Source organism: Oncorhynchus clarkii, chromosome 24 (assembly GCF_045791955.1).
Source record: "Oncorhynchus clarkii lewisi isolate Uvic-CL-2024 chromosome 24, UVic_Ocla_1.0, whole genome shotgun sequence".
Lineage (NCBI taxonomy): Eukaryota > Metazoa > Chordata > Actinopteri > Salmoniformes > Salmonidae > Oncorhynchus > Oncorhynchus clarkii.
In genome coordinates this window covers 30,270,275-30,296,866 of record NC_092170.1, presented here as the reverse complement: position 1 = coordinate 30,296,866, position 26,592 = coordinate 30,270,275, and the positions used below count along the sequence as shown (strand labels likewise).

At 45.5% G+C, this 26,592-nt stretch overlaps 1 protein-coding gene across 1 annotated transcript; it reads left to right on the top strand.

Moving 5' to 3' along the window:
• Positions 1 to 23,519, top strand: LOC139382630 (uncharacterized). Its single transcript, XM_071126728.1, has 5 exons — positions 1 to 651; positions 720 to 1,247; positions 1,292 to 2,409; positions 2,501 to 3,214; positions 23,312 to 23,519. The coding sequence occupies exons 1-5, from the start codon at positions 1 to 3 to the stop codon at positions 23,517 to 23,519; spliced, it is 3,219 nt and encodes a 1,072-aa protein (XP_070982829.1).
• The last annotated feature ends 3,073 nt before the right edge of the window (positions 23,520 to 26,592 follow it).

The window sequence follows — 26,592 nt, the reverse complement described above, 5'->3', positions numbered from 1 at the left end:
ATGCTTCTCACACAGCCCCAGCCCCAGCCCCAGACCCCAGACCCCAGCCCCCAGCCTCAGCCCCCAGCCCCAGCCTCAGCCCCCAGCCTCAGCCCCCAGCCCCAGCCCCAGCCCAAGCCCCAGCCCAAGCCCCAGCCCCCAGCCTCAGCCCCCAGCCTCAGCCCCCAGCCCCAGCCCCAGCCCAAGCCCCAGCCCAAGCCCCAGCCCCCAGCCTCAGCCCCCAGCCTCAGCCCCCAGCCCCAGCCTCAGCCTCAGCCCCAGCCTCAGCCTCAGCCCCTGGCCCCAGCACCAGCCACAGCCCCATACTCAGCCTCAGCCTCAGCCACAGCTCCAGCCACAACCCCAGTCACAGCTCCAGCCCCAGCAACAAACCCCAGCCCAAGCCACAACCCCAGCCCCAGCCCCAGCCCCAGCCACAACCCCAGCCACAGCCCCAGCCCTATCCGCATTCTCAACCCCAGGCCTTGCCACAGCCCCCTCCTCAGCCCTAGCCACAGCCTCAGCTCCAGCCCCAGCAACAAACCCAAGCCCCAGCCACATCCTCAGCCCCATCCTCAGCCACAGCTCCAGCCCAAGCCCCAGCCCCCAGCCTCAGCCCCCAGCCCCCAGCCTCAGCCCCCAGCCCCAGCCCCAGCCTCAGCCCCAGCCTCAGCCCCAGCCTCAGCTTCAGCCTCAGCCCCAGCCTCAGCCTCAGCCCCAGCCTCAGCCCCTGGCCCCAGCCCCAGCCACAGCCCCATACTCAGCCTCAGCCTCAGCCACAGCTCCAGCCACAACGCCAGTCACAGCTCCAGCCCCAGCAACAAACCCCAGCCCAAGCCACAACCCCAGCCCCAGCTCCAGCCACAACCCCAGCCACAGCCACAGCCCCAGCCCCATCCACATTCTCAACCCCAGGCCCTGCCACAGCCCCCTCCTCAGCCCTAGCCACAGCCTCAGCTCCAGCCCCAGCAACAAACCCAAGCCCCAGCCCCAACCCCAGCCTCAGCCCCAGCCACAACCCCAGCCACAGCCCCAGCCCCATCCACACTCTCAACCCCAGGCCCTGCCACAGCCCCCTCCTCAGCCCTAGCCACAGCCTCAGCTCCAGCCCCAGCAACAAACCCAAGCCCCAGCCACATCCTCATCCCCATCCTCAGCCACAGCCCCAGCCCAAGCCCCAAGCCTCAGCCCGCAGCCCCCAGCCTCAGCCCCCAGCCCCAGCCCCAGCCTCAGCCCCAGCCTCAGCCTCAGCCTCAGCCACAGCCTCAGCCCCAGCCTAAGCCTCAGCCCCAGCCTCAGCTCCTGGCCCCAGCCCCAGCCACAGCCCCATACTCAGCCTCAGCCTCAGCCACAGCTCCAGCCACAACGCCAGTCACAGCTCCAGCCCCAGCAACAAACCCCAGCCCAAGCCACAACCCCAGCCCCAGCCCCAGCCACAACCCCAGCCACAGCCACAGCCCCAGCCCCATCCACATTCTCAACCACAGACCCTGCCACAGCCCCCTCCTCAGCCCTAGCCACAGCCTCAGCTCCAGCCCCAGCAACAAACCCAAGCCCCAGCCCCAACCCCAGCCACAGCCCCAGCCACAACCCCAGCCACAGCCCCAGCCCCATCCACATTCTCAACTACAGCCCCTGCCACAGCCAACTCCACAGCCCCAGCCACATCCTCAGCCCCATCCTCAGCCACAGCCCCAGACCCAGCCCCAGCCACAGCCTCAGCCTCAGCCACAGCTCCAGCCACAACCCCAGTCACAGCTCCAGCCCCAGCAACAAACCCCAGCCACAACCCCAGCCCCAGCCCCAGCCACAACCCCAGCCACAGCCCCAGCCCCAGCCCCATCCGCATTCTCAACCCCAGCCCTGCCACAGCCCCCTCTTCAGCCCCAGCCACAGCCTCAGCTCCAGCCCCAGCAACAAACCCCAGCCCCAGCCACAACCCCAGCCTCAGCCCCAGCCACATCCTCAGCCCCATCCTCAGCCACAGCCCCAGCCCCAGCCACAGTCCCAGCCCCAGCCCCAGCCACAATCCCAGCCACATCCTCAGCCCCATCCTCAGCCTCAGCCCCAGCCCCAGCCCCAGCCCCAACCACAGCACCAGCCACAACCCCAGCCCCAACTACAGCCCCAGCCACAGCCCCAGCCCCAACCACAGTCCCAACCACAGCCCCAACCACAGCCCCAGCCACAGTCCCAGCCACATCCTCAGCCCCAGCCACAGTCCCAGCCACAGTCCCAGCCCCAGCCCCAGCCCCAACCACAGTCCCAGCCCCAGCCACAGCCACAGCCCCAACCACAGCCCCAGCCACAGTCCCAGCCATATCCTCAGCCCCAGCCCCAGTCCCAGCCACAGTCCCAGTCCCAGCCCCAGCCCCAGCCACAGTCCCAGCCACATCCTCAGCCCCAGCCCCAGCCCCAGCCCCAGCCCCAGTCCCATCCACAGCCCCAGCCTCAGCCCCAGCCACAGCCACAGCCCCAGCCCCAGTCCCATCCACAGCCCCAGCCCCAGTCCCATCCACAGCCCCAGCCACAGCCCCAGCCATAGCCCCAGCCATAGCCCCAGCCACAGCCCCAGCCCCAGCCCAAGCCCCAGCCACAGCCCCAGCCACATCCCCAGCCACATCCTCAGCCCCATCCCCAGCCCCAGCCTCAGCCCCAGTCCCAGCCCCAGCCCCAGCCCCAGCCACAGTCCCAGCCCCAGCCCCAGCCACAGCCACAGCCACAGTCCCATCCACAGCCACAGCTACAGCCACAGCCACAGTCCCATCCACAGGCACAGCCCCAGCCACAGTACAATCCACAGCCCCATCCTCAGCCACAGCCCCATCCCCATCCTCAGCCCCATCCTCAGCCCCAGCCACAGCCACAGTACAATCCACAGCCCCATCCTCAGCCACAGCCCCATCCCCATCCTCAGCCCCATCCACAGCCACAGCCCCAGCCACAGTACAATCCACAGTCCCATCCACAGCCACCGCCCTAGCCACAGTACAATCCACAGCCCCAGCCACAGCCTCAGCCCCATCCTCAGCCCCATCCTCAGCCACGGCCCCAGCCACAGCCACAGTACAATCCACAGCCACAGCCACAGCCTCAGCCCCAGCCCCAGCCAGCCCCAGCCACAGTCCCATCCACAGCCACAGCCTCAGCCCCAGCCAGCCCCAGCCACAGTCCCAGCCCCAGACACATCCTCAGCCCCAGTCCCAGTCCCATCCACAGCCACAGCCACACATTGGTCTGAAACAGGTTACCATGTTGCAAACCATAAACTATACATCTGCTTTTTCACATGACGTTTTTTGTGGTGGCAGGAGAATTAACGAAGAGGCAACTCAAATGAACTACGATCGCTTTTATTCACATTTTTACATAGCAAAAAGTGAAAATAATGTTTCATACCATGAGAGGTTCCGGATCCGGCCAAATAGATTCCGGAACAAAATAGTCCAAAATGAAGGGGTGCCGGATCCGGCTCAAATTAAGCACTGCTTATTCTGCCTGTGACTGCTCTCTGCGGTTTCCCTTTGTTTTCATAAGCGGTTATTGATTCCTCAGCCTCCTACACTGTGAACCGTATCCCTCTGGGCCCTGTGCTCTGTGCTCTGGCCTCATCACAGCCACGTGTCCACTGTCTGTGTGTGCGTGTATGTAATAATCATTTGGTGGGTGTTGTGTGTGTCTGGTGGAAGTCAGCAAAGTGCAGCCTAAGTGTTAGTGAGGGGGAGTGCAAGACAAGACTGAGGAGTTAATGTGTTGCTCTGTGAAGTCAGACTGACCTTAGTAAAAAGTTCCCTTTAAAAAGTCATTCATTCTGCTAACTACACCTTTTTGTGGAAACCCGCTTTCTAGAACCATTCGTTAGATTGACTTTAACATGATAAATACTCCTAACTTGTAAAAACTAAATAACTTCAGATTAGCAGAACAAGGATAAATAAAGTTGTATTTACTCATTAAGCTAATATTTGTTAATAAGAATACTCAAAAACATGAATTTCTCAGAACATCTGACATCTGAGTGAGTTATACGATTTGACTTCTACAAGCAGTTGGAGATGTTTGAATAACCATTTCTCAATTGCTTTAATGAGTCAGGCAATTGCTTTAATGAGTCAGGCAATTGCTTTAATGAGTCAGGCAATTGCTTTAATGAGTCAGGCAATTGCTTTAATGAGTCAGGCAATTGCTTTAATGAGTCAGGCAATTGCTTTAATGAGTCAGGCAATTGCTTTAATGAGTCAGGCAATTGCTTTAATGAGTCAGGCAATTGCTTTAATGAGTCAGGCAATTGCTTTAATGAGTCAGGCAATTGCTTTAATGAGTCAGGCAATTGCTTTAATGAGTCAGGCAATTGCTTTAATGAGTCAGGCAATTGCTTTAATGAGTCAGGCAATTGCTTTAATGAGTCAGGCAATTGCTTTCTACACTGTATAGAGGGAGAATGTTACTGATCGTAATTGTGGGATTTGTGTAATATTTCTGTGATGAAGAAGGAGGGCCGCAGACAAACAAACACAGTTATAAAATATTACCTTCAGGGTGATGCTGACATTAGAGGTCAACACACTAAAATGACTCCACTGGAAGAAGTATGCACATCCGCCTCCTACTTTGTCTCATTCCACTCCGAAAACTTTGGACATTTATTGCAATCCATAAGGCAATGCAGCAATATAGCAATACATATATAGAATATACCAAACTACAGGATGATAGCCAAATAAAAAAAACATTATCGTTTTCAATCTGCCACTACCTTCCGGCAGTATTTAGAGTCTGGAGCCCATATTTCACTATAACCTTGCATACTGGCGTTTACTGCAAAAAGCTACTTCTTCAGGTCATGTACCTTCTTCAGTCAAATAGTGTCTGCTTCCACTAGTCTTAGATAACCTCTTAGGTATCTTTATACCACAGAAGGCATCATACTTACACTGGGCACAGTGGGCACCATCCAGGCGATCGTGATTGACAAGTCGATCTCTAAGGTATTCCTAGTCAATCGCCAAGCATTTCTGTAAAAACCCTTGCATTCCTATTCTTTTTTATTCGCCTCAGTGCACCCGATTCAGCTGCCCTGTGTGCTGGGTAGGTGGGTGTTCCCATTTTGAACCATTTCATATGTCTGAAGACATAGCCGCAGGAAGCTGCAACACCACCTGAAAAATCTGGATTTACATTTAATAAAAAAGATTAAATAAGAAAATAAATGATTAAATAAAATATAATTTAAAATAAAATGCAAATGATTGACAAAAGTAGTGCACTGTGCCTTTACTCGTGCCTGTATTAACAGACCAATAAAGCCCTGTGTAGCACGGGGAAAGTTAATTTATTTACTTTATCACGGCTTGTGTTTTGACTCAGAAAGTGATCTTGACTCAAAAAAGGTTGGTGACTGGTGCTGTAAACAAAACAAATCTATATCATTTGTGTACAGGAATCAAATCAAACTATTTTAGTCCTCTCTATTATCCATATGCTATTATCTATTGGACATATTTTATTTATAACATGCTTTCTAACCCAACGTGTTTTTATATCATGTCTGTTGATCTGCCATATCTCCAGCTAGAATAGTGTCTTTCTCAAGGACAGACAGCGCAGTAACACTCATGAAGAATCGGACCAAAACAAGCCTCTGTTATTTCAGTACATCTGCCAGACCGTTTACATGGCTTCCGGGGGTTGAAAATATTTTAGCTCACACCACACTCTCCAGACAGGCATGGGTTAAAGAGACAAGCATGACGAGAGATGGAAAATATGAGTGGAATGGAAAGATTGCCAGGGAAATAGGGTAAATAGGCTAAATAGGAAGATATACAGTACCTCTCCATAGACCAAACTGAAAAATAGGAGAGTTTCAACATCTAAACTTGCAGAGTCAGGGGGAAAGCAACTCAGAGATATGTATATGCTAATGTGAGCAGCAATATAGAATAATTAAATCTTTTTCGACAGCCTACACACACACACACGCACACACGCACACACACACACACACACACACACACACACACACACACACACACACACACACACACACACACACACACACACACACACACACACACACACACACACACACACACACACACACACACACAGTGTAGAAATACCAGACTAGCAGGCTGGTTGGTGGCTCTCCTGAGAGAACATATGAGAAAGACAGAAATACAGGCTTGAGCCAGGACGCTTAGAGGTCACTGTGCCTTTGACAGAGATGGAGATAGAGAGAGAGAGAGAGAGAGAGAGAGAGAGAGAGAGAGAGAGAGAGACAGACAGACAGACAGACAGACAGACAGACAGACAGACAGACAGACAGACAGACAGAGAGATGGGTGGGTAGTGAGGAAAAAGAAAAAGAGAGACGGATAAAGAGAGAGGAGAGGGAGAGAGAAAGAGATAGTATGAAGGAACTTTAAGGAGAGAGGGAAAGCAGGAGAGTATAGAGAGTTAAGGAGAGAGAGTAGTTTTCACTTCATCTCATGGCCTGTAATTATCTCCTACATTTGGAGATGAGATTATGCTAATTTAAAATCTCATCAAACTGAATCAGAGAGTAGGGGCCTGAAACGCTTTGAAAATAGACCCCAGGAGCAGTGGAGAAGTGGTCAGGCATTAGAATTAGGCCTATGCTGAATGTTAATGACTCACCACTAGACTAGTTTGATATGGCGCAACAAAGGTGGCGCTGCAGAGATGTATAGCTGCCGGCTTACAGGCTCCTGACCAATTCTGCTATTTTGTGTGTGTTTTTTTACGCTGATCACAACTTGTTTTTCACATAATATTTCCGCCATCATTTCCTATGACCGTAAACCATAAGTTTCACCAAAATTTCCCCAATGGGGTACAGGCAATGCCCAGGGTGAAAAACTCAGACTGGCGCGATACAATAAACACAAAACAAAACAATTCCACACAAAGATATGGGGGGGAACAGATGAATATATATATGCAGTGTGATCAGAGAATGTAAACCAGGTGTGCGGGGAACAAGACAAAACAAATGGAACAAATGAAAAATGGAGCGGCGATGGCTAGAAGACCAGTGACATCGACCGCTGAACGCCGCCCGAACAAGGAGAGGAGCCGACTTCGGCGGAAGTCGTGACAACACCCCTCTACCTTAAGGAGGTCTTGTGGTTTTGCTCGCCTGAATTAGGATACCTCATGAATAACTGCAGACCATACTATTTACCAAGACAGACCAGATGCTGGCACTGAGACCGCAATCAATGAGCTGTATAGGGTCGTAAGCAAAAAAGAAATGCACATATAGGAGGCGGTGCTCCTAGTGATTTTAATGCAGAAAAACGGACATTTGTCTGACCTCATTTTCACCTGTACAATTTGAGGCGATACAACTCTAGATCACCTTTACTCCACACACAGAGATGTATATAAAACTCTATATCACCTTTACTCCACACACAGAGATGTATATAAAACTCTAGATCACCTTTACTCCACACACAGAGATGCATATAAAACTCTAGATCACCTTTACTCCACACACAGAGATGTATATAACACTCTAGATCACCTTTACTCCACACACAGAGATGTATATAAAACTCTATATCACCTTTACTCCACACACAGAGATGTATATAAAACTCTAGATCACCTTTACTCCACACACAGAGATGCATATAAAACTCTAGATCACCTTTACTCCACACACAGAGATGTATATAACACTCTAGATCACCTTTACTCCACACACAGAGATGTATATAAAACTCTAGATCACCTTTACTCCACACACAGAGATGTATATAACATTCTAGACCACCTTTACTCCACACATAGAGATGTATACAAAGCTCTCCCTCACCCTCCATTTGGCAAATCTGACCATAACGCTATCCTGATTCCTGCTTACAAGCAAAAACTCAAACAGGCAGTACCAGCGACGTACTCAATATGGAAGTGGCCTAATGAAGCGGATGCTAAGCTAAAGGACTGTTTCGCTAGCACAGACTGGAATATGTTCGTGATTCAACCAATAACATTGAGGAGTTTACCACATCAGTCACCTGCTTCATTAATAAGTGCATCGACGACATCGTCCCCAGACATACATATGCTAACCAGAAGCAATGGATTACAGGAAACATCTGCACTGAGCTAAAGGCTAGAGGCTAGAGCTGCTGCTTTCAAGGAGCTAATCCGGGCGTTTATAAGAAATCCCGCTACGACATCCAACGAGCCATCAAACAGTCAAAACATCAAGACAGGACTAAGATCAAATCTTACTATATCGGCTCTGTTGCTCGTCGGATATGGCAGGGCTTGTAAACTACTACGGATTACAAAGGGAAACTCAGCCGCGAGCTGCCCAGTGACTCGAGCTAACCAGACAAGCTAAATTCATTCTATGCTCACTTCGAGGCAAGCAACACTGAATTGTGAATGAGAGCACCAGCTGTTCCAGACAATTGTGTAATCTTGCAATCTGTAGCCGATGTGAGTAAGACCTTTAAACAGATTAACATTCACAAGTCCACGGGGCCAGACGGATTAGGATCGGTACTCAGAGCATGCACTGACCAGCTGGCAAGTGTCTTCACTGACATTTTCAACCTGACCCATGACCCAGTGTGTAATACCTACATGTTTCAAGCAGACCACCATAGTCCCTGTGCACAAGAACGCCAAGGTAGCCTGTCTAAATGACTATTGCTCCATAGCACTCACATCTGTAGACATGAAATGTTTTGAAATGCAGGCCAATCATGGCTCACATCATCACCATCATCCCAGAAACCCATGACCCACTCCAATTCGCAAACTGCCCCAACAGATCCACAGATGATGCAATCTTTATTGCATTCCACACTGCCTTCTCCCACCTGGACAAGAGGAACACCATAGTGCCCTCCAATCTCATCACTAAGCTCAGGACCCTGGGACTGAACACCTCCCTCTGTAACTGGATCCTGGACTTCCTGACAGGCCGCCCCCAGGTGGTGAGGGTAGGCAACAACACATCCGCCACGCTGACCCTTTACATGGGGGGCCCTCAGGGTTGTGTGCTTAGTCCCCTCCTGTACTCCCTGTTCACTGACAACTGCGTGGCCACGCATGACTCGAACACCATCATTAAGTTTGCTGACGACACAACGGTGGTTGGCCTGATCACCAACGACAATGAAACAGCCTATAGGGAGGAGTTCAGAAACCTCTCCCTCAACGTCAGCAAGACAAAGGAGCTGATCGCGGTTAGGCCGAGCACGCCCCCATCCACATTGACAGGGCTGTAGTGGAGTGGGTCGAAAGCTTCAAGTTCCTCGGTGTCTACATCACGAAGGAATTATCATCGTCCACACACACCAACACAGTCGTGAAGAAGGCACGACAATGTCTCTTCCCCCTCATGATGCTGAAAAGATTTGGCATGGGCACTCAGATCCTCAAAAAGTTCTACAGCTGCACCATTGAGAAAGCATCTTGACTGGCTGCATCACCTCTTGGAATGGTAACTGCTTGGCATCTGCAAGGCATTACAGATAGTAGTGTGTACAGCCCAGTACATCACTGGGGCAAAGCTGCCTGCCATCCAGGACCTCTGTACCAGGTGGTATCAGTGAAAGGCCCTAAAATTTGTTAAAGACTCCAGCCACCCAAGTCATAGACTGTTCTCTCTGTTATTGCATGGCAAGTGGCACCAATGCACCGAGTCTGGAAACAACATCCTGTTGCCTAGTCACTTTATACCTACCTATATTTACAGTGGGGCAAAAAAGTATTTAGTCAGTCATCAATTGTGCAAGTTCTCCCACTTAAAAACATGAGAGAGGCCTGTAATTTTCATCATAGGTACACTTCAACTATGACAGACAAAATGAGAAAAAAAATCCAGAAAATCACATTGTAGGATTTTTAATGAATTTATTTGCAAATTATGGTGGAAAATAAGTATTTGGTCACCTACAAACAAGCAAGATTTCTGGCTCTCACAGACCTGTAACTTCTTATTTAAGAGGCTCCCCTGTCCTCCAATCGTTACCTGTATTAATGGCACCTGTTTGAACTTGTTATCAGTATAAAAGACACCTGTCCACAACCTCAAACAGTCACACTCCAAACTCCACTATGGCCAAGACCAAAGAGCTGTCAAAGGACACCAGAAACAAAATTATAGACCTGCACCAGGCTGGGAAGACTGAATCTGCAATAGGTAAGCAGCTTGGTTTGAATAAATCAACTGTGGGAGCAATTATTAGGAAATGGAAGACATACAAGGCCACTGATGATCTCCCTCGATCTGGGGCTCCACGCAAGATCTCACCCCGTGGGGTCAAAATGATCACAAGAACGGTGAGCAAAAATCCCAGAACCACACGGGGGGACCTAGTGAATGACCTGCAGAGAGCTGGGACCAAAGTAACAAAGCCTACCATCAGTAAGACACTACGCCGCCAGGGACTCAAATCCTTCAGTGCCAGACGTGTCCTCCTGCTTAAGCCAGTACATGTCCAAGCCCGTCTGAAGTTTGCTAGAGAGCATTTGGATGATCCAGAAGAAGATTGGGAGAATGTCATATGGTCAGATGAAACCAAAATATAACTTTTTGGTAAAAACTCAACTCATCGTGTTTGGAGGACAAAGACTGCTGAGTTGCATCCAAAGAACACCATACCTACGATGAAGCATGGGGTGGAAACATCATGCTTTGGGGCTGTTTTTCGGCAAAGGGACCAGGACGACTGATCCGTGTAAAGGAAAGAATTAATGGGGCCATGTATTGTGAGATTTTGAGTGAAAACCTCCTTCCATCAGCAAGGGCATTGAAGATGAAACGTGACTGAGTCTTTCAGCATGACAATGATCCCAAACACACCATCCGGGCAACGAAGGAGTGGCTTCGTAAGAAGCAATTCAAGGTCCTGGAGTGGCCTAGCCAGTCTCCAGATCTCAACCCCATAGAAAATCTTTGGAGGGAGATGCAAGTCCGTGTTGCCCAGCAACAGCCCCAAAACATCACTGCTCTAGAGGAGATCTGCATGGAGGAATGGGCCAAAATACCAGCAACAGTGTGTGAAAACCTTGTGAAGACTTACAGAAAACGTTTGACCTCTGTCATTGCCAACAAAGGGTATATAACAAAGTATTGAGATAAACTTTTGTTTTTGACCAAATACTTATTTTCAACCATAATTTGCAAATAAATTCATAAAAAATCCTACAATGTGATTTTCTGGATTTTTTTTCTAATTTTGTCTGTCATAGTTGAAGTGTACCTATGATGAAAATTACTGGCCTCTTTTTAAGTGGGAGAACTTGCACAATTGGTGGCTGACTAAATACTTTTTTGCCCCACTGTATATCGACATAATCTGAAAGGCCGCTCAGCAAGGAAGAAGCCACTGCTCCAAAACCGCCATACAAAAGCCAGATTACGGTTTGCAACTGCATATGGGGACAAAGGTCAAACTTTTTGGAGAAATGTCCTCTGGCCTGATGAAACAAAAATAGAACTGTTTGGCCATAATGACCATTGTTATGTTTGGAGGAAAAAGGGGGAGGCTTGCAAGCCGAAGAACACCATCCCAACCGTGAAGCAAGGGGGTGTCAGCATCATGTTGTGGGGGTGCTTTGCTGCAGGAGGGACTGGTGCACTTCACAAAATAGATGGCATCATGAGAGGGAAATTACGTGGATATGTTGAAACAACATCTCAAGACATCAGTCAGGAAGTTAAAGCTTGGTCGCAAATGGGTCTTCCAAATGGACAATGACCCCAAGCATACTTCCAAAGTTGTGGCAAAATCAAGGTATTGGAGTGGCCAAAACAAAGCCCTGACCTCAATCCTATAGAACATTTGTTGGCAGAACTGAAAAAGTGTGTGTGAGCAAGGAGGCCTATAAACCTGACCAGTTACACCAGCTCTGTCAGGAGGAGTGGGCCAAAATTCACCCAACTTATTGTTGGAAGCTTGTGGAAGGCTACCCAAAACGTTTGACCCAAGTTAAACCATTTAAAGGCAATGCTACCAAATACTAATTGGGTGTATGTAAACTTCTGACCCACTGGGAATGTGATGAAAGAAATAAAAGATTAAATAAATAAATCATTCTCTCTACCATTATTCTGAGATTTCACATTCTTAAAATAAAGTGGTGATCCTTACTGACCTAAGACAGTGAATGTTTACTAGGATTAAATGTCAGAAATTGTGAAAAACTGAGTTTAAATGTATTTGGTCACGTTGTATGTAAACTTCCAACTTCAACTGTATATACTGTAGAAATGTATAGTGTAATTCATGTTTATTGATGTGTTTGTCAAGACGTCATTGGAATTCAGAATTTGTCTTACCTGTATATATAAAGGTGAAATAAATGTCTATCCAACCAACTGGTCTCCACCTGGGTTTATTTTGTGTGGAAGAGAGCGTTTGTGTGGAAAATCAATATGGAGCTGATATGAGCCTCATCTCCTGCTGCTTGGGGCAAAGCGGTCAGAACGAGAGCTCAGTGATGGACGAGATGAGAGGAGGGGAAGATGAGTGTTCGGGAGGGTTGAGAGAGGAAATGAGAGGTCAGAAGAGGAGATGGGGGAGAGAGGAGGGGAGGGGTGAGAGGGAGAAATGGAATGAGGCAGGAGAGTAGAGGTGAGAGGGGAGAAAGAGAGGGGTGAGGAGGTGAAGAGAGGAGGGGTGAGTTGGAAGAGAGAGTAGAGAGGAGGGGAAATTGGGGATAATGAAGATGGAGTGAGAGATCAGAGGTCACGTGCGGAGCGGATATGGAGAGTGAGAGTGAGAGATGTGAAGAGAGGTGAGGAGGGGTGAAGGAGGACGAGATGGAAGGGGAGGCCAGAGACAGACAGAGTGGCGAGTGGGGTCTCAGGCTGCAGAAACACCAGAGAGCAACAGACAGAGGAAAGGGGAAGTGATGTAACAGTGGGAGACTTGATGACTCTGGTGGGGTGTTGTAGACTATCTGGCGATACAGGGTAACTTGAGGCTCCACGACACAGTTTGTTTAATGGTTGATTCTCTTTCTCTGTGACATTCTGTGGTCCTGTGACAGTATTTTTAAACAAGAGGGATGGACACTGAAACCAAGAAACACCAAAAAATTGTAACACAAGGAGAGAGACAATTTTCTGAATTTAGAAAATAAAGGCACATTATAATAATGTAATCCCTCTACTGTCCAACTTGAAAGACCAAGAAACCTTAGCAGACATGGACACATGAAACATAACAGTCAAATATATGGCAGCATGCCACAGCCTGACAAACAGTGAGAGACCACAGATCATTCATACTAGTACACACCCAACGCAGCTAACACATTTGGTTCCTTGGAAGTTATGGGAACGTATGTTTTTGGTTTCACATTGGTTGTGGGAATGAAGCCATACGTTTCCTGACTGGTAGAACTGAAGGTTTTTTAAATGTTCTGAGAACAGAAGTAAAACATTTTATTTGTTCATGGAACGTTTATTTTTAAGTTGGAGGGAGGTTCTAATAACGTTTTTCTCTGGTTCCTTGAAAGTTTTCCTGGGATGATTTATTAATGCTCTGAAAACAGAAATTATAGGTTATTTGTTTTTTTTTACTCACTTTGAATAAGCACAGATAGCACACATGGTAATTAATATCCTTAGGCATTAATCATGCAAACATATATTTTTTATTGCGACATAACATCAGTGGGATTCGAACCAATAATCCTCCATTCTCTATCTATGGTATTAATCCAGTTTATTTTATTTCACCTTTATTTAACCAGGTAGGCCAGTTGAGAACAAGCTCTCATTTAAAACTGCGACCTGGCCAAGATAAAGCAAAGCAGCGCGACAAAAACAACAACACTGTGTTACACATGGGATAAACAAACATACAGTCAATAACACAATAGAAGCCACCAGGATGGAGCTAGCATGCCATAATATTTTACTTACACAAAACTGTTCATTTTAGTCTATTCAAACAGAATAGACTAAATTGCAGGCCACACTACTTGCCGAGAGAGTTCTCAGCTATACTTTTCGTGGCTGTTTATTTACCACCACAAACAGATGCTGGCACAAATACCGCACTCAGTCAGCTGTATAAGGAAATAAGCGAACAGGAAACAACTCACCCAGAGGGGGTGCTCCTAGTGGCCGGAGACTTCAATGTAGTGAAACATAAATCAGGTCCACCAAATCTCTATCAACATGTTAAATGTGCAACCAGAGGGAAAAAATTCTAGATCACCTGTATTCCACACACAGAGACACGTACAAAGCTCTCCCTCGCCCTCCATTTGGTAAATCCGACCACAACTTTATCCTCCTGATTCCTGCTTACAATCAAAAATTAAAGCAGGAAGCACCAGTGACTCGGTCTATAAAAAAATGGTCAGATGAAGCAGATGCTAAACTACAGGACTGTTTTGCTATCACAGACTGGAACATGTTCTGGGATTCTTCCGATGACATTGAGGAATACACCACATCAGTCACTGGCTTTATCAATAAGTGCATTGAGGACGTCGTCCCCACAGTGACTGTACGTACATACCCCAAACAGAAGCCATGGACTACAGGCAACATTTGCACTGAGCTAAAGGGTAGAGCTGCCGCATTCAAGGTGTGGGACTCTAACCCGGAAGCTTACAAGAAATCCTGCTATGCCCTGCGACAAACCATCAAACAGGCAAAGCGTCAATACAGGGCTAAGATTGAATCATACTACACCGGCTCCGATGCTCGTCGGATGTGGCAAAGCTTGCAAACTATTACAGACTACAAAGGGAAGCACAGCCGCGAGCTGCCCTGAGACACGAGCCTACCAGACAAGCTAAATCACTTCTATTCTCGCTTCGAGGCAATCAACACTGAGGCATGCATGAGAGCATCAGCTGTTCCGGACGACTGTGTGATCACGCTCTCCGTAGCCGACGTGAGTAAGAACTTTAAACAGGACAACATACACAAGGCTGCGGGGCCAGACGGATTACCAGGACGTGTGCTCCGAGCATATGCTGACCAACTGGCAGGTGTCTTCACTGACATTTTCAACATGTCCCTGATTGAGTCTGTAATACCAACATGCTTCAAGCAGACAACCATAGTCCCTGTGCCCAAGAACACAAAGGCAACCTGCCTTAATGACTACAGACCCGTAGCACTCACGTCCGTAGCCATGAAGTGCTTTGAAAGGCTGGTAATAGCTCACATCAACAACATTATCCCAGAAACCATAGACACACTCCAATTTGAATACCGCCCAAACAGATCAACAGATGATGCAATCTCTATTGCACTCCACACTGCCCTTTCCCACCTGGATAAATAGAACACCTATGTGAGAATGCTATTCATTGACTATAGCTCAGCGTTCAACACCATAGTGCCCTCAAAGCTCATCACTAAGCTAAGGAACCGGGGACTAAACACCTCCCTCTGCAACTGGATCCTGGACTTCCTGACGGGCCACCCCCAGGTGGTGAGAGTTGGTAGCAACACATCTGCCACGCTGATCCTCAACACTGGAGCTCCCCAGGGGTGCGTGCTCAGTCCCCTCCTGTACTCTCAGTTCACTCACGACTGCATGTCCAGGCACGACTCCAACACCATCATTAAGTTTGCAGATGACACAACAGTGGTAGGCCTGATCACCGACAACGATGAGACAGCCTATAGGGAGGAGGTCAGAGACCTGGCACACACACCTTTTTCTCATTATTGGTTAGAGCCTGTAAGTAAGCATTTCACTGTAAGGTCTACTACACCTGTTGTATTCGGCGCACATGACAAATACATTTAGATTTGATTTGATTTGATTCAAGAACCCATTTCAAAGGAAACAATCACTCATTAAGGGTAAATGTCACGCCCTGACCTTAGTTATCTCTGTTTTCTTTATATTTTGGTTAGGTCAGGGTGTGACTAGGGTGGATACGCTAGTTTTTGTATCGTCTAGGTTTTTTGTATGTCCAGGGTTGTTGTAGGTCTAGGGGGTTTTGTATTTCTTTGTTGGCCTGATATGGTTCTCAATCAGAGACAGCTGTTTATCATTGTCTCTGATTAGGGATCATATTTAGGTATTCATTTCCCTTTTGTGTTTCGTGGGATCTTGTTTTATGTTTAGTTGCCTGTCTGCACTATTCATATTAGCTTCACGGTTTGTTTTGTTAGTTGGTTCAGTGTTCAGTGTTCATTCTTTTAATAAATTAGAATGTATGTATACCACGCTGCACCTTGGTCCCATTCATACGACGAACGTGACAGTAAACTTCAGGATTTTTGAAACGAAGCCCTTTATCTACTTTCCCAGAGTCAGATTATCTTGTGGATACCATTTTTATGTCTCTGCTTGCAGTTTGAAGGAAGATGCTAACTAGTGTTAGCACAACTACTAACTAAGCATTAAAACAATGGCTGGAAGTCTATGGTATAGAAGAAAAAGAAACGCACACCTATTAAGATGAGGTGCTGGCTAGCGGAGTAGAAACTTGAAAATAAAATAAAAGAGAGCCGCACACTCTTGGAGCTCAGATGCAAAAATGTAATACCTATTACATTTTTGCATCTGAGCTCCAAGAGTGTGCGGCTCTCTTTTATTTTATCTGGAAGTCTATGGTAACCACTAGCATGCTATTAGATACCACAGACTTCCAGTCATTGTGCTAACGCTAGTTAGCATTGGCTCACGAAACTACCTCTGCCAAAGTCCCGAAGTATTATTTTAAGATCAAATGTAACAAGATAGAGGATAGAGCGAGTTTTGTTGATGCTTAGAACAGAATGTATACAGCGCCTTCGGAATGTTTTAAGAACCATGGACTTCCTCCAGATTTTGTTAGGCTACAGCCTTATTCTGACATTGATTATATTTTTTGTTTTTCCTCATTTATCTACACACAACACCCTATAATGACAAAGCATTAACAGGTTTTTATACATTTTTGCTAATTTATAAGAAAATGAAGGAAATATCAGACCCTTTACTCAGTACTTTGTTGATGTCCCTTTGTCAGTGACTACAGCCTTGAGTATTCTTGGGTATGGCGCTCAAGCTTGGCACACCTGTATTTTGGGAGTTTCTCTCATTCTTCTCTGCAGATCTTCTCAAACTCTGTCAGGTTGGATGGGGAGCATTCCTGTACAATATTTTCAGGTGTCTCCAGAGATGTTTGATCAGGTTTAGGTCCGGACTCTGGATGGGCCCCTCAAGGACATTCAGAGACTTGTACCGAAGCTACTCCTGCGTTATCTTGGCTGTGGGCTTAGAGTTGTTGTCTTATTGGAAGGTGAACCTTCACCCAAGTCTGAAGTCCTCAGAGCATTGGAGCAGGTTTTCATCAATGATCTCTATGTAATTTGGTCCGTTCACCTTTGTCTCAATCCTGATTAGTCTCCCAGTCCCTGCCGCTGAAAAACATCCCCACAGCATGATTCTGCCACTACCATGCTTCACCGTAGGGATGGTGCCAGGTTTCCTCCAGACATGACAATTGGCATTTAGGCCAAAGAGTTCAATCGTGGTTTCATCAGACCAGAGAATATTGTTTCTCATGGTTTGAGAGTCTTTAGGTGCCTTTTGGCAAACTCCAAGAGGGCTGTAACGTGCCTTTTACTAAGGAATGGCTTCCGTTTGGCCACTCTACCATAAAGGCCTGATTGGTGGAGTGCTGTAGAAGGTTGTCCTTCTGGAAGGTTCTCCCATCTCCACAGAGGAACTCTAGAGCTCTGTCAGAATGACATCTCAAGGATGATCAATGGAAACAAGATGCACCTGAGCTCAATTTTGATTCTCATAGCGAAGGGTCTGAATACTTCTGTTTTCATTTTTGGGATATGTTTCTTAACCTGTTTTCGCTTTGTTATTATGGGGTATTGTGTGTAGATTGCTGAGGATTTTTTTGTATTTAATCCATTTTAGAATAAGGCTATAACGTAACAATATGTGGAACAAGTCAAGGGGTCTGAATACTATTGGAAGGCACTGTATGATTTTAAATAACATTCTTAGAACGTTCTCTGAACATTACTAACGCTTTCTTGTGGTTTTTATGGAAAGTTTTCTCAAAGTTCTCAGAACAATTTGAGAACATAACTATAAATAGAACCATGAGGAAACCTGTAGGAAACGTAATGCTGAAGTACTGAAATTCCCACAGAAGAATGTTGTTTCTTAACGTTCTTGGAACAATTTGAGAACATTCCCAATGTCAAAGCAGTTGGAGAACGTTCCTAGAACATTAACACATTTTAATTAAATGTATCCATGTTTGAACTTTCAGGAAACGTTCTGATAAGTCATGAAATACCAATACCGTTTTTTTGCAAAGTTCCTTAAATATGCAGAAAATTCTACCAAGCCAAGCAACTATACTGCAGCATTCCCAGACAGTTGTGAGAGGTATGCAAAATAACCATTCATTACGTTTTAAATGGTTGTAGATGAAGTAGTAATTCACTTGTTGAATCTAATTAACTATCTCACCAATAACTGCTTTGGCAAAATTGTTATCTTTATGAGCCGTACATTTCAGATTAAAATGAGACAGTGAAAGAGAACAGAAGAATCTGAAGGACATTGACCATGACTTTCAGAAGTAATCTTTCAAAAATGACCTGGAAAGCTACAGGACTGCACCAGTTCTATTGACCATGACTTGTTGTCATCTCTACATACAAGTATCTTAATACATGGCTCTGACTGCTACCAGCTCTATCCTTATCCATCAGATACACCTCAGATAATCTAGGTATAGATACACTTTCCACTCCAAATAAACTAAGAGGCCGGGCTGGCAGCAGTGTTAGGACAGGTATCCAGAGAGAGCAATAACAAGGGAGAGGACTCTGAAGGAGGGAGTATCTAGAATGTTTACTAAAAAGTGATCACTCCAGTGTCAATTCCAAAACAAGCTGCTCTGTAACTATGTTCAAAACAAATTGGGACAAGGGTAAAACTGAAATCACCGTTCAAATACTGTTTTCTAATAGTTCAGTTAAAAGCAAACTATGGTATAAAAGATACAAGATATAAAAAAATAATCTGACTTCGGAATTCACCTTTTGGCACTGGCATTGTCCCTCTGAATTCTCCCAGAAACAGTCCTCTTCTTCTTCTTCTTCTTCTTCTTCTTCTTCTTCCTTGGGGTTTAAGAACAGTTGCCATCCAATATTTATGGTGCATTGCCACCACCAACTGTACAGGGGTGAATAAAATAAACTCTATACAGTTAGGGGCTTAATCCACACTAAAACAAAACAAAAATAACTTAACAAAAACGGACTCCCACTCCTTCAGTTCTTCAAACTTCCATAACTCCCTCCCTTGGCTCTTGGTACTTTCCCTCCACATTAGCCATGGCATTGATCACCATTGCCCTAAAAAACACAAAAGCCCACCTTCTGGACATGCAGTATATCTGTATCCTGCGGGTAGGAGGCCTACCCAACAACAGAACTTCAACTCTTTTTACCCATTTTGCCGACACTGCATAGGAGACAGACTGAACTGCCCTGATTCTGGCCACCTCTGTATCTTTCACCTTATTTGGGCATTCCAATGATGTTGCCTAATGTTCTCAACCACAGATAAAACACTTTATTCTTTTGCAATTCTCTTTTACTACACAGTCTCCATCAAAGTGGTTTTCCCCACACGTCCCACATCTCGGCTCCTTCCGTCTGCAGACACTTTCTACGTGTCCAAACATTTGACATTGCTTGTACTGCAAAGGCCTGGATATACAGGCTCTGACAGGAAAATACACATATCCCAGCAGCACTCGGATCGGGAGGAACTCCACATAAAAGAACACAAGGACCGGCAAACTCTTCTCCTTCTTGCCATAAACTTCAGGATCCATCCAGCGTACATCAAACACTCCAGGAATGTCTCTTAGTATATCAATATCAACTTCTTCTGAAACTCTTGAAATGACTCCTTTAATACTGTAGGTGCCCTGCTCTGTAGCTCAAAGCATGACATACAGTGCCTTGCGAAAGTATTTGGCCCCCTTGAACTTTGCGACCTTTGGTGGAACGACATTTATTGGATATTTCAAACTTTTTTAACAAATCAAAAACTGAAAAATTGGGCGTGCAAAATGATTCAGCCCCTTTACTTTCAGTGCAGCAAACTCTCTCCAGAAGTTCAGTGAGGATCTCTGAATGATCCAATGTTGAACTAAATGACTAATGATGATAAATACAATCCACCTGTGTGTAATCAAGTCTCCGTATAAATGCACCTGCACTGTGATAGTCTCAGAGGTCCGTTAAAAGCGCAGAGAGCATCATGAAGAACAAGGAACACACCAGGCAGGTCCGAGATACTGTTGTGAAGAAGTTTAAAGCCGGATTTGGATACAAAAAGATTTCCCAAGCTTTAAACATCCCAAGGAGCACTGTGCAAGCGATAATATTGAAATGGAAGGAGTATCAGACCACTGCAAATCTACCAAGACCTGGCCGTCCCTCTAAACTTTCAGCTCATACAAGGAGAAGACTGATCAGAGATGCAGCCAAGAGGCCCATGATCACTCTGGATGAACTGCAGAGATCTACAGCTGAGGTGGGAGACTCTGTCCATAGGACAACAATCAGTCGTATATTGCACAAATCTGGCCTTATGGAAGAGTGGCAAGAAGAAAGCCATTTCTTAAAGATATCCATAAAAAGTGTTGTTTAAAGTTTGCCACAAGCCACCTGGGAGACACACCAAACATGTGGAAGAAGATGCTCTGGTCAGATGAAACCAAAATCGAACTTTTTGGCAACAATGCAAAACGTTATGTTTGGCGTAAAAGCAACACAGCTCATCACCCTGAACACACCATCCCCACTGTCAAACATGGTGGTGGCAGCATCATGGTTTGGGCTGCTTTTCTTCAGCAGGGACAGGGAAGATGGTTAAAATTGATGGGAAGATGGATGGAGCCAAATACAGGACCATTCTGGAAGAAAACCTGATGGAGTCTGCAAAAGACCTGAGACTGGGACGGAGATTTGTCTTCCAACAAGACAATGATCCAAAACATAAAGCAAAATCTACAATGGAATGGTTCAAAAATAAACATATCCAGGTGTTAGAATGGCCAAGTCAAAGTCCAGACCTGAATCCAATTGAGAATCTGTGGAAAGAACTGAAAACTGCTGTTCACAAATGCTCTCCATCCAACCTCACTGAGCTCGAGCTGTTTTGCAAGGAGGAATGGGAAAAAATGTCAGTCTCTCGATGTGCAAAACTGATAGAGACATACCCCAAGCGACTTACAGCTGTAATCGCAGCAAAAGGTGGCGCTACAAAGTATTAACTTAAGGGGGCTGAATAATTTTGCACGCCCAATTTTTCAGTTTTTGATTTGTTAAAAAAGTTTGAAATATCCAATAAATGTCGTTCCACTTCATGATTGTGTCCCACTTGTTGTTGATTCTTCACAAAAAAATACAGTTTTATATCTTCATGTTTGAAGCCTGAAATGTGGCAAAAGGTCGCAAAGTTCAAGGGGGCAGAATACTTTCGCAAGGCACTGTATTAGGAAATGGAAGACATACAAGACCACTGACAATCTCCCTCGAACTGCGGCTCCATGCAAGATCTCACCCCGTGGGGTCAAAATGATCACAAGAACGGTGAGCAAAAATCCCCGAACCACACGGGGGGAACTAGTGAATGACCTGCAGAGAGCTGGGACCAAAGTAACAAAGCCTACCATCAGTAACACACTACGCCGCCAGGGACTCAAATCCTACAGTGCCAGACGTGTCCCACTACTTAAGCCAGTACATGTTCAGGCCCGTCTGAAGTTTGCTAGAGAGCATTTGGATGATCCAGAAGAAGATTGGGAGAATGTCATATAGTCAGATGAAACCAAAATATAACTTTTTGGTAAAAACTCAACTCGTTGTGTTTGGAGGACAAAGACTGCTGAGTTGCATCCAAAGAACACCATACCTACGGTGAAGCATGGGGGTGGAAACATCATGCTTTGGGGCTGTTTTTCTGCAAGGGACCAGGACGACTGATCCGTGTAAAGGAAAGAATGAATGGGGCCATGTATCGTGAGATTTTGAGTGAAAACCTCCTTCCATCAGCAAGGGCATTGAAGATGAAACGTGGCTGGGTCTTTCAGCATGACAATGATCCCAAACACACCATCCGGGGAACGAAGGAGTGGCTTTGTAAGAAGCATTTCAAGGTCCTGGAGTGGCCTAGCCAGTCTCCAGATCTCAACCCCATAAAAAATCTTTGGAGGGAGTTGCAAGTCCGTGTTGCCCAGCAACAACCCCAAAACATCACTGCTCTAGAGGAGATCTGCATGGAGGAAAGGGACAAAATACCAGCAACAGTGTGTGAAAACCTTGTGAAGACTTACAGAAAACGTTTGACCTCTGTCATTGCCAACAAAGGGTATATAACAAAGTATTGAGATAAACTTTTGTTATTGACCAAATACTTATTTTCCACCATCATTTGCAAATAAATTCATGAAAAATCCTACAATGTGATTTTCTGGGTTTTTTTCTTCTCATTTTGTCTGTCATAGTTGAAGTGTACCTATGATGAAAATTACAGGCCTCTCTCATCTTTTTAAATGGGAGAACTTGCACAATTGGTGGCTGACTAAATACTTTTTTGCCCCACTGTATATATACAGTTGAAGGCGGACGTTTACATACACTTAGGTAGGAGTCATTAAAACTAGTTTTTTCAACCACTCCACAAATCTCTTGCTAACAAACTATAGTTTTGGTAAGTCGGTTAGGACATCTACTTTGTGCATGACACAAGTAATTTTTCCAACAATTGTTTACAGACAGATTATTTCACTTACAATTAACTGTATCACAGTTCCAGTGGGTCAGAAATGTACATGTACTAAGTTGACTGAGCCTTTAAACAGCTTGGAAAACCCGAAACGTTGGACCCAAGTTAAACAGATTAAAGGCAGTGCTACCAAATACTAATTGAGTGTATGTAAACTTCTGACCCACTTGGAATGTGATGAAAGAAGTGAAAGCTGAAATAAATCATTCTCTCTTCTATTATTCTGACAATTCACATTGTTAAAATAAAGTGGTGATCCTACTAGAATTAAATGTCAGGAATTGTGAACAACTGATTTTAAATGTATTTGGCTAAGGTGTATGTAATCTTCCGAATTCTAATGTATATTAAATTATTCACTTTTTTTTTAACCCTTTTTCTCTCAATTTCGTGATGTCCAATTGTGATCTTGTCTCATTACTGCAACTCCCCAACGAGCTCAGGAGAGGCGAAGGTCGGGTCATGCGTCCTCCGAAACATGACCCGCCAAACTGCGCTCCTTAACACCGGCCGCTTAACCCGGAATCCAGCTGCACCAATGTGTTGGAGGAAACACCGCTCAACTGTCGACAAAAGTCAGTCTGCAGGCACCTGGCCTGCCACAAGGAGCTGCTAGAGCACGATGCTGGTCAGACCAGCTTGGCCAGTACTCAGACCAGCATGGAACAGCAGGAAGAGAGGGACAGAGGGCAGGTGGCAGCTTTGAAATCTTCCAGGATGCTCTCTACCACCGTATAGTTCTGGACAGAGATGTACCTGCAAATGACAAAGACATCACAGAGCAGTCATTGTCAATCACAACTCGGGCAGCAAAATAACTCAACAAGGTATTTCTGAAGAGTCTGTGCCAAGAAGAGAGATTATTATCTTTCTTCACTCTCTCTCTCTCTCTCTCTCTCTCTCTCTCTCTCTCTCTCTCTCTCTCTCTTTCTCTGTGAGTTATTCCAGGCCGTCACCCCAGCGATTGAAGCATAACAGTGTTTCCCATGTGTCTTTGGATGGGTTGGAAATGAGATTGAGGAAAAGGAATGTCTCAATGTCCTAACAACAGCTAACAGGTACAGTAATTCCCACAGGCACAAGGGGGGCCTCCTATCCTTTCCTCTCCGTGTCTCCTTTCCTTCATCTGCACTGATGTGAAAGCACTCATGCAAATATGGAAATGTATTTATGTAATGATTTAAATCATTAACGTATTGCAGCAAAATGTGCTTGATCAGGCATTTCCAGTAACCAACAAGTCAATATTAAGATGTAAGGTCATCGCACTATAATCTTCCAACCAATAACAGTTAATCCATTGACCTTCACATGACACTTCCAGGTCTCTAAATCTGCTCTCTCCTGACTCTGTTTAGACTAGTTTATGTGCTCGGCTCTGTCTCAATACCGCACAGCTAACATCAGCACATTTCGGCCCAGGGATCTATAAAAGCGGTAAAGAAGCGATAGGGAGAGTGAGACTGTAAAGGGTTAAAAACAGCATGCTTAAACAGTAGCTGTGAGGGATGCCTAATCAATAATATTGACTGCATTGTCTTGTTTTTCACTTTGAGGCTGACAAAACCCACACGGCACATCTCACCATAATGCAGTAATGAGTTGAGGGGACAGAGTGTGTTGGTGGGTGCTTAAATTAGTATTAATGTATTAATGTGCATGTCTCTCCCTGAGACATGCAAGGAGAGTGGGGTCTTGGCCAGGGTCTGCAACCCTAGAGCAACTACGGTCAAGTAGTTTACTTTATGTTATTGCACTGTGTTTGCGTGTGTGTGTGTGTGTGTGTGTGTGTGTGTGTGTGTGTGTGTGTGTGTGTGTGTGTGTGTGTGTGTGTGTGTGTATGTATATATACAGTGCCTTGCGAAAGTATTCGGCCCCCTTGAACTTTGCGACCTTTTGCCACATTTCAGGCTTCAAACATGAAGATATATTTTTTTGTGAAGAATCAACAACAAGTGGGACACAATCATGAAGTGGAACGACATTTATTGGATATTTCAAACTTTTTTAACAAATCAAAAACTGAAAAATTGGGCGTGCAAAATTATTCAGCCCCCTTAAGTTAATACTTTGTAGCGCCACCTTTTGCTGCGATTACAGCTGTAAGTCGCTTGGGGTATGTCTCTATCAGTTTTGCACATCGAGAGGCTGACATTTTTTCCCATTCCTCCTTGCAAAACAGCTCGAGCTCAGTGAGGTTGGATGGAGAGCATTTGTGAACAGCAGTTTTCAGTTCTTTCCACAGATTCTCGATTGGATTCAGGTCTGGACTTTGACTTGGCCATTCTAACACCTGGATATGTTTATTTTTGAACCATTCCATTGTAGATTTTGCTTTATGTTTTGGATCATTGTCTTGTTGGAAGACAAATCTCCGTCCCAGTCTCAGGTCTTTTGCAGACTCCATCAGGTTTTCTTCCAGAATGGTCCTGTATTTGGCTCCATCCATCTTCCCATCAATTTTAACCATCTTCCCTGTCCCTGCTGAAGAAAAGCAGCCCAAACCATGATGCTGCCACCACAATGTTTGACAGTGGGGATGGTGTGTTCAGGGTGATGAGCTGTGTTGCTTTTACGCCAAACATAACGTTTTGCATTGTTGCCAAAAAGTTCAATTTTGGTTTCATCTGACCAGAGCATCTTCTTCCACATGTTTAGTGTGTCTCCCAGGTGGCTTGTGGCAAACTTTAAACAACACTTTTTATGGATATCTTTAAGAAATGGCTTTCTTCTTGCCACTCTTCCATAAAGGCCAGATTTGTGCAATATACGACTGATTGTTGTCCTATGGACAGAGTCTCCCACCTCAGCTGTAGATCTCTGCAGTTCATCCAGAGTGATCATGGGCCTCTTGGCTGCATCTCTGATCAGTCTTCTCCTTGTATGAGCTGAAAGTTTAGAGGGACGGCCAGGTCTTGGTAGATTTGCAGTGGTCTGATACTCCTTCCATTTCAATATTATCACTTGCACAGTGCTCCTTGGGATGTTTAAAGCTTGGGAAATCTTTTTGTATCCAAATCCGGCTTTAAACTTCTTCACAACAGTATCTCGGACCTGCCTGGTGTGTTCCTTGTTCTTCATGATGCTCTCTGCGCTTTTAACGGACCTCTGAGACTATCACAGTGCAGGTGCATTTATACGGAGACTTGATTACACACAGGTGGATTGTATTTATCATCATTAGTCATTTAGTTCAACATTGGATCATTCAGAGATCCTCACTGAACTTCTGGAGAGAGTTTGCTGCACTGAAAGTAAAGGGGCTGAATCATTTTGCACGCCCAATTTTTCAGTTTTTGATTTGTTAAAAAAGTTTGAAATATCCAGTAAATGTCGTTCCACTTCATGATTGTGTCCCACTTGTTGTTGATTCTTCACAAAAAAATACAGTTTTATATCTTTATGTTTGAAGCCTGAGATGTGGCAAAAGGTCGTAAAGTTCAAGGGGGCCGAATACTTTCGCAAGGCACTGTATATATATATATATATATATATATATATATATATATATATATATATATATATATATATATATATATATATATATATTGTATATAGCTGGCCCTGAATGGAGAAGTACCTCTTTAACCTACCAGGGTATTGTCTCTCTTGATGTTGATGTTGAGTTTTAGATACAGATCAACTTTCTAGCACGAGTAATGGCCTCGTCTCATCCATATGGAGTGGACAGAGTATATGGTATTCTAATGGATCGGCTGGAGAAGGGGGTTGTTTATTCCTCGGTGGCAAGGATGGAGCTACTGGTTCTCATGTTGTTAGGTGCATTATGGGTTGGCAGTAAATGGGGTAA

Excerpts from the sequence above, each read along its gene's own strand:
- LOC139382630 (XM_071126728.1), top strand. The coding sequence starts at position 1 with ATGCTTCTCACACAGCCCCAGCCCCAGCCCCAGACCCCAGACCCCAGC. Across the intron at positions 1,248-1,291 it reads CAGCCTCAGCCACAGCCTCA|CCCCAGCCACAGCCCCATAC; the intron begins GCCCCAGCCTAA and ends TCCTGGCCCCAG. Across the intron at positions 2,410-2,500 it reads CAGCCCCAGCCCCAGCCCCA|CCCCAGCCACAGCCCCAGCC; the intron begins GTCCCATCCACA and ends TCCCATCCACAG.